General features: G+C 42.2%; 1 protein-coding gene across 1 annotated transcript; it reads right to left on the bottom strand.

Moving 5' to 3' along the window:
- Positions 1–399: 399 nt before the first annotated feature.
- On the bottom strand, positions 400–7,058 carry LOC117129707. The gene is made up of 4 exons (XM_033282995.1): positions 6,326–7,058; positions 5,819–6,202; positions 4,248–5,053; positions 400–726 (listed from the first exon to the last, which is right to left on the bottom strand). Exons 1-4 carry the CDS (start codon positions 7,056–7,058, stop codon positions 400–402), a joined length of 2,250 nt encoding a protein of 749 aa, XP_033138886.1.
- Positions 7,059–8,872: the final 1,814 nt, after the last annotated feature.

Here is an 8,872-nt window from a genome sequence, read left to right as displayed (position 1 = left end):
CATTAATCTAGATGTTTCAATCTTAAGGCAGCAACAAAATGATAATGCAAAACACCTTAACAACAGTTTTAGACATCATGAATGCAACCAGCGGATGAGACAATACCATCTAGCATCCTAGCAACACATTCAAGACTCACGGCATGGCATATATCATCAAGAACACCAAACAAGTCTCATAAAGCATCCTGGGACAGTAACTAGACAATACCATCTAGCAAAACATTCAATCAACCCAAGGATCCAATAACAACACTCAACTACCACCAAACAATAATACAAGCTCATATCAAGAAGGGAAAAGGATTGGCTTACAACCAAGGAATCTGTGCTGATTCCTTGAACCTCCTAGGCACCAGGTCATGACATTTTGATGGAATGGAAATGTAGGCTCGCCACCTAACAGCTCCTCCTTGTCTTTATGACCACCTTCTTGTATCTCAAACTGTAAAGACCACTCCTTTCTTCATGTTTCCAAGTCGCCAACTCCATGAGCAAAGGGAAAGCTCTCTTCTTGAGAGGTTTCATCTTAACCAGGAGGTGAGGCACGCCTTTAATGGACAGGAGAAAGGTGGAGAGACCATGAGAGAATGCCATGGCTTTGGTCTGCTTCTTCTTGAAGAGATGTAGCCGGTTTTGACAGATCTTCAAAGGCTTGGATTTGAGATGAGGGTGAGCTTGTAATGGATATGCGGAAGCTTCTACCAGGTTCAGATGAACCTGGCTCTGATACCATATGAGATTTACAGAGTCTCAGGCTATATGAGTGTTGAAGAAACCCACAAGGGCTAGAGAGAACTTGAAATGGTGAAGAGAGACTAATGAAAGTGAGATTTAGTGAATGGAAGAATAAGAGTGATTATGAGAGATTGAGTGAGAGTAGGAGACTGAGAGTATGAGATTAAGTAACCAGAATAGAGTAATCAAGAGAATGAAGATTGGGTGATTCAAAGTAACCAAAGACTATGAAGGAGAAGGGGAAATCCCCCTTACTCTCTTAGAGAGTTTACAATTCGCCCATAAAGGGTCTTTAAATAGAAAACAGGTTGCAAACTCATAAAACCCTAAGTTAAGGATAAGAAATGGACAGTGGAGGTAGTCTGGTTTGAAATGGACGTTCTGGATCAGGTCTTGGGGTGTTTGTAGCTGGTTGGATGCTCCTGATTGGATGTGGGAATGCTTGGCTAGAAATACTCCACACTGCCTTATGTATCTGTCCATATCTTTGTCCAGATACATAGCCAGCCTTTGTCTCTTTCTTTCCAGCTATGATTTTAGAGAATACAAAAGGTATTGAGTGATTTAAGAAGAGAAAGAGATAGATTTGAGAGTGTATGAGAGATTATAAGAACTAAGAATGAGGTTGAGTGAGAATCATGATGAACACAAGAGATAAGAGTCTCTCAATCTCGTTAACTTCATTAATCAGCAAGGTTACAATATATATAGGAGAGACTAAGTCTAGGTTAACGGATACAAGGGAGACTAAGCATGTAGAGTCAAAGATGAGAGGAGCGGGCTAGTTTGAATGATCGGCTAGGATGGCTCACACGCTTGATGCCAAAAGGATCTAGCTAGATGCTCTTCCTTTACAGCTGTTCCAGCCTGTCAGTCCGCGCTCTTCTTCCTTTTGATTCAAGCTGATCCACAACCAAAGGTAAAGGTAACTTTGGCTAAGTTACTTTCACTTTGGTAACTTCTTGGCCGAGATACTTCTCCTTGTGGTTGCTCCATCCGTACCAAGTGTACGGCCTTGTACGGCCTCTCTTGTACGGATTCCTCTACCTTGCTTCTTCTCCACTTATCCATCATTCCTTGATCCATAAGTCTCTTCTAACTCAACACTCCCCCTCAAGCTTAACTATCCCATCAGTTAAGCTTGGACAGCCATGAGATCTTCCTCATTAAAAACCTCACCAAAGAAAACCCATTGGGACAAAACTTTGATGAGGGAAAAAGAGTAAAGACCTCATGACTAGGGGCTCAGCTCCTTGCCTTAAGATCTATGAGTCCTAATCTGATGTGAATGGACTCCATAGTCTTTTGTCTTGCAGCCATGGTAAATACATCCGCCAATTGATCCTCACTCCTTGTATAGCATGGCAAGATAACTCCCAAGACAATCATCTGCCTCACCTTGTGACAATCCACTTCAATGTGCTTGGTTCTCTCATGAAAGACTGAATTGGTTGCAATGTGTATAGCTGCTTGATTATCACAGTGCATCGTCATTGGAGTTGCTTGCTCTATCTCCAAATGCTTCAAGATCCCCTTGATCCATACCAACTCATTGGTCAGCTTCAGCATTGCTCTATACTCAGCTTCAGCACTTGAACAAGATACCACCTTCTGCTTCTTGCTTTTCCAAGTCACCAAGTTGCCTCCAATGAATGTGCAATATCCGGTGGTTGATCTTCTGTCAGCTCGATCACCAGCCCAATCCGCATCACAATAGCCTACTACTTCAGTACTCTTGTTGCATCCCATCCACACTCCAAGACTTGATGTCCCATTCAGATACAAGAGTAGTCTCTCCACCATCCGCCAATGATGCTCTTTTGGAACTTGCATATGCTGACTCACTTGATTCACGGCAAAGCATATATCCGGTCTTGTGATGGTGAGATAGATGAGCTTCCCTACTAGCTTCCTATACAGCTTGGGATCATGGAAAGCCTTGCTATCTTCAAGCTCCCCCTCACGTGGAATCTTGTATCCATCTTCAAGAGGCATCCTTGCTGTCTTATCTCCTTGTATACCTGCATCTTTCAAAGGATCAAGTGTATACTTCCTTTGGGAAATGAATAACCCTTCCTTGGATCTACACAACTCAATTCCAAGAAAGTATTTCATTTCTCACAAGTCTTTAATTTCAAACACAGATTTTAAAAACTCCTTTGTGGCTTTTATCCCATCCTTATCACTACCTGTTATAATGATGTCATCAACATAAACAAGTAGACAGATAATACCTGAAGGTGTTGTGAGAGTGAAAAGGGTATGACCAAGTTCTGACTTCCTGAAGCCACGCCCATTCAGTGTAGTACTTAGCTTGTTGTACCATGCTCTAGGAGACTGTTTTAGTCCATAGATTGCCTTCTTGAGTCTCAAAACGTTTCCTGGCTTCACTAGATGCTCAAGACCTGGTGGTGGGTGCATATACACCTCATCTTCTAGTTCTCCTTGGAGAAATGCATTCTTCACATCCATTTGCCATAGCTCCCATCCAAGGTTTACAGCAACAGATAATACAATTCTGATTGTATGTAGCTTGGCAACAGGAGCAAATGTATCTATGTAATCTTCTCCATAGGTCTGAGTGTATCCTCTAGCAACCAGTCTTGTTTTCTTTCTGTCAATGGTTCCATCAGGCTTATACTTGATTGTGAATATCCACTTGCTGCTTACTGCCTTCTTTCCCTTTGGTAACTCACTCTCATACCATGTATCATTCTTAATCATAGCATTGGCCTCATCATCAACTGATTCCTTCCAGTCTTCATGTAGCATTGCTTCCTCATGTGATCTAGGTACAAAGTGTTGAGTTGAGTTGATTATATTGGTATGGAGAGAAGAGGAGTTGAAGAGGAGAAGAGATGGAGAAGCTTAGGGGGTTTTGGTGTGAATGGTACGGACGGCCTTGTGTACCAATGGCCGCGACCAAAACTTACCCAACTCGACCAAGTGAAACGGTAACAAGGAAATGTTACCTTGGGAGTTTAAGGAGAAGGGATCAGACCGTTGAGTGGATAAGGGAAGAGCGTGCCAGGCTGGAACAGGCTGTAAAGAGGCAAAGCGTGTGAGCCTTATCATCCAATCATCCGGAAAGCAACCTTGACTCTACATGCTTCAATAGTGCCCATTTCGCCTCTTGTAAACCCTTATGCTTTCCATATAAATATGTAACCTCACTCATTAATAAGATCATTCAGTTCGAGCCTCTCTAATCTCTTAGACACTATGATTATCTCTTAGACTCTAAACGGCTCTATCTAGTCACTTAATCTTTCACAAACTTCTCTTAATCACTTCTTAAACACTCTCTTTACTCTGATTACTCTAAGGATCTCTTAATCTAATACAAAGCTCTTATCTAAACTCATCATAAATGTGCAATGCTGATCTGGGAATGTAGCAAATGAACACACGGCTTGAGAGGGATGCTCCACAGCTTGGGCATTGTAGTACACTCTCGTGTTTACCCAGTTGGAAGCATCTCTCTTCAGCCGTGTGCTTCTTAATGGAACAGCAGTAGTTGGCGCTTGCTGAGTCTCTTCTACTTCAGTTGTTTCTCCATTCTCTTGTTCCTGATCTTCATGGTACTCTCCATTATCAGGTTCATCTACCTCTTGAGTCTCACGTTGTTCAGGAAGTTCTGAGTCTTGATTCTCATTCTCAGTTCCATTCCCTCCCTCATGATCAACGTGAGTTGGTTCTTCAGCTTCATGTACCTCTGATGAGTGTTCTTCACTCTGATCCTGGGTCACTCCAATCCCAAGTCCTTCTAGTATCTGCCTTAGACTTGTAGCTCTATCAGATGGTCGTGAATGATCTTCCAAGTCTTTCCACTCTTTGTCCTCATAGTAGCTCTTGTCTTCCAGGAACTTCACATCTCTAGATACAAGTACCCTTCTTGTTTCTGGAACAAAGCACTTGTATCCCTTCTGTGTAGTAGAATAACCAATCATCATAGCCCTTATACTCTTGGCTTCAAGCTTGTTTCTTGTTTCTCCCGGAATCAGAACAAAGCTTACACAACCAAATACTCTCAAGTGATCTAGAACCGGCTTGCTCTTGTTGAGAACTTCATAAGGTGATTGATCCTCCAAGATCCTGGTTGGTATCCTATTGATCAGATAACATGCAGTAATCACAGCATCACTCCAGAATCTCTTTGGCACACTCATTTGAAACATCATTGATCTGGCCACCTCCATAAGATGTCTGTTTTTCCTCTCAGCCACACCATTTTGTTCGGGTGTATAGGGGCAACTCGTCTGATGCAGGATTCCATACTGAGCTAAGTGATTCTTGAATGCGTGGCCAGTATACTCTCCACCATTATCAGACCTGAAAATCTTAATCTTGGCATTATATTGGTTAGACACATATGATTGAAAGTTTTTAAATGCATCAAGAACCCTATCCTTTGTTTTGATTAGTGTTATCCAGGTGTATTTGGATTTTTCATCTATGAATGTGACAAAGTACTTGTAATTATCTCTAGATAGGCAGGGAGCAGTCCACACATCAGAATGAATAAGATCAAAGCATTTATCATAGATAGTAGTGGACCTCTTAAACACAGTCTTACAATGTTTTCCCAAAATACAAGCTTCACAATCATTATTTTTAAACATGACACCTGGTAACATTAAGCTCAAGGCTCTAACATGTGGATGTCCTAGCCTAGAATGCCATAATGCACCTTTACTTAAAACAGAACTCAACAAGCAACTAGAACTAGAGATAGGGGCAATGTCTTCAAGTAAATAAAGATCTCCTTTGGTTACTCCTTGCCCAATCAACTTATTGCTCTCAATATCCTGAAATTTCACATCATTAGGACTGAAAATAACATTGCATTGAAGATCATTGGTGCATCTCTTAACAGATAGAAGGTTAGAAGTAAACTCAGGCATGTACAAAGCTTTAGAATCCTTATTAAATAGTTTTAAGTCTCCTACTCCTTTAATAGGTATTCTATCACCATTTGCAATCATTACATGTCCATGAGCTGGTTCTATGTTCTTTATAAGACTATCATCACTTATCATATGATGTGAAGCACCTGAATCTACAATCAATGGTTTTATACCTTGAGCAAGGTGAGTACTAGGCAGTTTGATCATCAGTTTTAATTTATCTATAACATCTAGCAACTTATCATTAGTTCTAGGTGTTTTTTCAGCAGCATAAGTCCTATGCTTTCCATCTCCCATGTTCATACTATCAAGATTATCTAGCAGCCTATCACAAGTTCTAGATAACACACGAGCAGAGTATGAATAACCAAGAGTGTTTTCAATGGGGTTACCAGACTCTTTGAGGGCTTTGATCAGGGCATCAATGTCAGACTTCCTAATCACCTCATGCTCCATGTTCTTCCCGGCTCCTTGGAGGTGAGAGGCTAAAGCTCTTCCTTCACTTTCACCCGCATGACCAGATGAACCAGCTCCTGATGTGCCGGCTTCACTTGTCTCTGCAGAAAGGTGAGCTCTTCCCTCCCTCTCCTTGTTGAACTTGGCCGGCTTCAAGTGGGGGTGTAGAATCCAGCACTGACTCCTCTTGTGCCCTGGCTTCTTGCAATGATCACAGTTCCCACTAAACTTCCTTTCATCTCCACGGTAAGCAGCTTTGTTTGCTTGGATTGCCTCAGCCTTGTTGGATAGAGCCACATCCCCTCTTCCCCCAAACAAGCCGAGAGTCCCTTCTTCCTTCTGGAGTTGTGCACACACCTCCTCCATAGATGGAAGGTTTGGAGACCTCAGAATGTGCTTAATAACATCACCAAAGGCCGGATTCAAAGTCACCATCAAACCAAACACTTGATCTTGTTCCCTCCTCTCCATGAGAGTCTCTTGATCAATGGTGCTTGGCCTCAAGGTCTCCAGCTCAGACCAGAGAGATCTGTACTTTCCCAAGTGTTTAGAGAACTCCTCCTCTTCTTGCGCAAGGTTGTTGATGGCTCTCTTGAGCTCAAACACCCGGCTCAGATTGGTTGTGTTCCCAAAGGTCTTCAGGAGTGTTTCCCATAGGTGCTTAGGAGTCTCACAGTAGCTGTAGGCATCTAAGAGATGGACTTCAAGAGAGCCTTGTAGCACTGAAAGCACCATCAAGTCCTCTTGTATCCATTTCTTCTCGGCGGCCGCAACTTGATCTCCTTCACCTCCACCTCCTTCTCCTTCCTTGGCCACTGGTCTTGGTGCCTCATCCGTGATGTGACTCCACAACCCTAGCCTCCCAATGGCTGTCTTCACCAGCCTTGACCACAGCAGGTAGTTTCCACTACCCTTTAGAGCCACCGGTACCGTAATCACCTTGTAGTGTCCCTCCATCTTGTCTTGTATGCTCCAGTGAAGAACACGCTAGATCTTTTGAAAGAAGATGAAGAACTTATCAGAAACTAAATACCAAAGCCAACCTGGCTCTGATACCATATTATTTTAGAGAATACAAAAGGTATTGAGTGATTTAAGAAGAGAAAGAGATAGATTTGAGAGTGTATGAGAGATTATAAGAACTAAGAATGAGGTTGAGTGAGAATCATGATGAACACAAGAGATAAGAGTCTCTCAATCTCGTTAACTTCATTAATCAGCAAGGTTACAATATATATAGGAGAGACTAAGTCTAGGTTAACGGATACAAGGGAGACTAAGCATGTAGAGTCAAAGATGAGAGGAGCGGGCTAGTTTGAATGATCGGCTAGGATGGCTCACACGCTTGATGCCAAAAGGATCTAGCTAGATGCTCTTCCTTTACAGCTGTTCCAGCCTGTCAGACCGCGCTCTTCTTCCTTTTGATTCAAGCTGATCCACAACCAAAGGTAAAGGTAACTTTGGCTAAGTTACTTTCACTTTGGTAACTTCTTGGCCGAGATACTTCTCCTTGTGGTTGCTCCATCCGTACCAAGTGTACGGCCTTGTACGGCCTCTCTTGTACGGATTCCTCTACCTTGCTTCTTCTCCACTTATCCATCATTCCTTGATCCATAAGTCTCTTCTAACTCAACAAAGAGTATAAGAAAGGGAGAGATTAAAGAGAATCTGATTCAAGAACACATTTCATTATGAAGTGGAGAGGGGAAATCCCCCAAAGTCCCTTAAGGGTTTACAAAATCGCCCACACATCTCCTTTTATAAGGTTTACAACTTTGCATTCTCATAAACCTAAATCTAATGGATAATATTAACTTGAGATGAATGGAAGGCTAGGATGTAAGCTTTGTATTGCAATCTGTGTGATGTCTTGTGATTGGCTGAGGGCTGATGATGCTTCATTGGTTGATTTGAATCTGTTCAAAGGGAAGGCTTGCCTCTGATTGGATAATCCTAGGCGCCTCTATCACTTTTGAGTGATGAAAAAGATAATCTGAGTTTAGATAGGAATAGAGAAGAGATTAGAGTAGATTTAAGAGATTAAGAGACTAATGGAGAATCATTGTTAAATGTGTAGAGAGATTGATTTGTTTAGAACTGTCTACCTTGTATTAATCATGAGTGTCAACAATATATAGTGAGGCTACAATAGGTTAAGGGTTTCGCAAATGGTCACTATTGTAAGGGATAAGAAGTTGCTTTAATTTAAACTCTCCAATAAGCTTCTCCTTTGTGATAAAGCACCTTTAGCCTTATCCAGCTCTTGACAGCCTGGCTAAGCTCTTCCTTATCCTCTCCAAACGGTCACACTCGCCAGTAGTTACCCCAAGTAACTTCTCCTTTCACTCCTAAGTTACTTGATCATGGTAACTTCAATCTGGTCGAGGTGTGGGTGACTTTAACCTGTACGGCCTGTACGGTCAGTACGGATGGTACGGCTTGGGTCGACTCCAACTCTCCCATCTCCTTCCCTTTACTCCATCTTAGCCTCCTTATCTCATGACTTCATATTAACACTCCCCCTCAAGCTTAGCTTTGTGAAAGCCTAAGCTTGGATGGCTATGAGATCTTCCTCATTAAAAACCTCACCAAGGAAAACCCATTGGGACAAAACCTTGATGAGGGAAAAAGAGTAAAGACCTCACAGCCAAGAGGATCAGCTCCTTCTCTTCCCAAGATCAATGAGGCCCAACCTGATGTGAATGGACTCCATTGTCTTCTGTCTTGCAGCCTTGGTGAACACATCAGCCAACTGATCTTCACTTCTTGTG

Source organism: Brassica rapa, unplaced genomic scaffold (genome assembly GCF_000309985.2).
Source record: "Brassica rapa cultivar Chiifu-401-42 unplaced genomic scaffold, CAAS_Brap_v3.01 Scaffold0068, whole genome shotgun sequence".
Taxonomy (NCBI): domain Eukaryota; kingdom Viridiplantae; phylum Streptophyta; class Magnoliopsida; order Brassicales; family Brassicaceae; genus Brassica; species Brassica rapa.
This window is presented reverse-complemented; position numbering and strand designations above follow the sequence as displayed.

What these genes read in the sequence shown, in the direction of transcription:
- LOC117129707 (XM_033282995.1), bottom strand. Translation starts at nt 7,058, where the DNA reads ATGGAGGGACACTACAAGGTGATTACGGTACCGGTGGCTCTAAAGGGT. An exon ending in TGGAGATGAAAGGAAGTTTA is followed by an intron (nt 6,203 to 6,325) that starts GTGGGAACTGTG and finishes ACCTTTCTGCAG; the next exon opens with AGACAAGTGAAGCCGGCACA. An exon ending in TAGTACTCACCTTGCTCAAG is followed by an intron (nt 5,054 to 5,818) that starts GTATAAAACCAT and finishes ATAATGGTGGAG; the next exon opens with AGTATACTGGCCACGCATTC.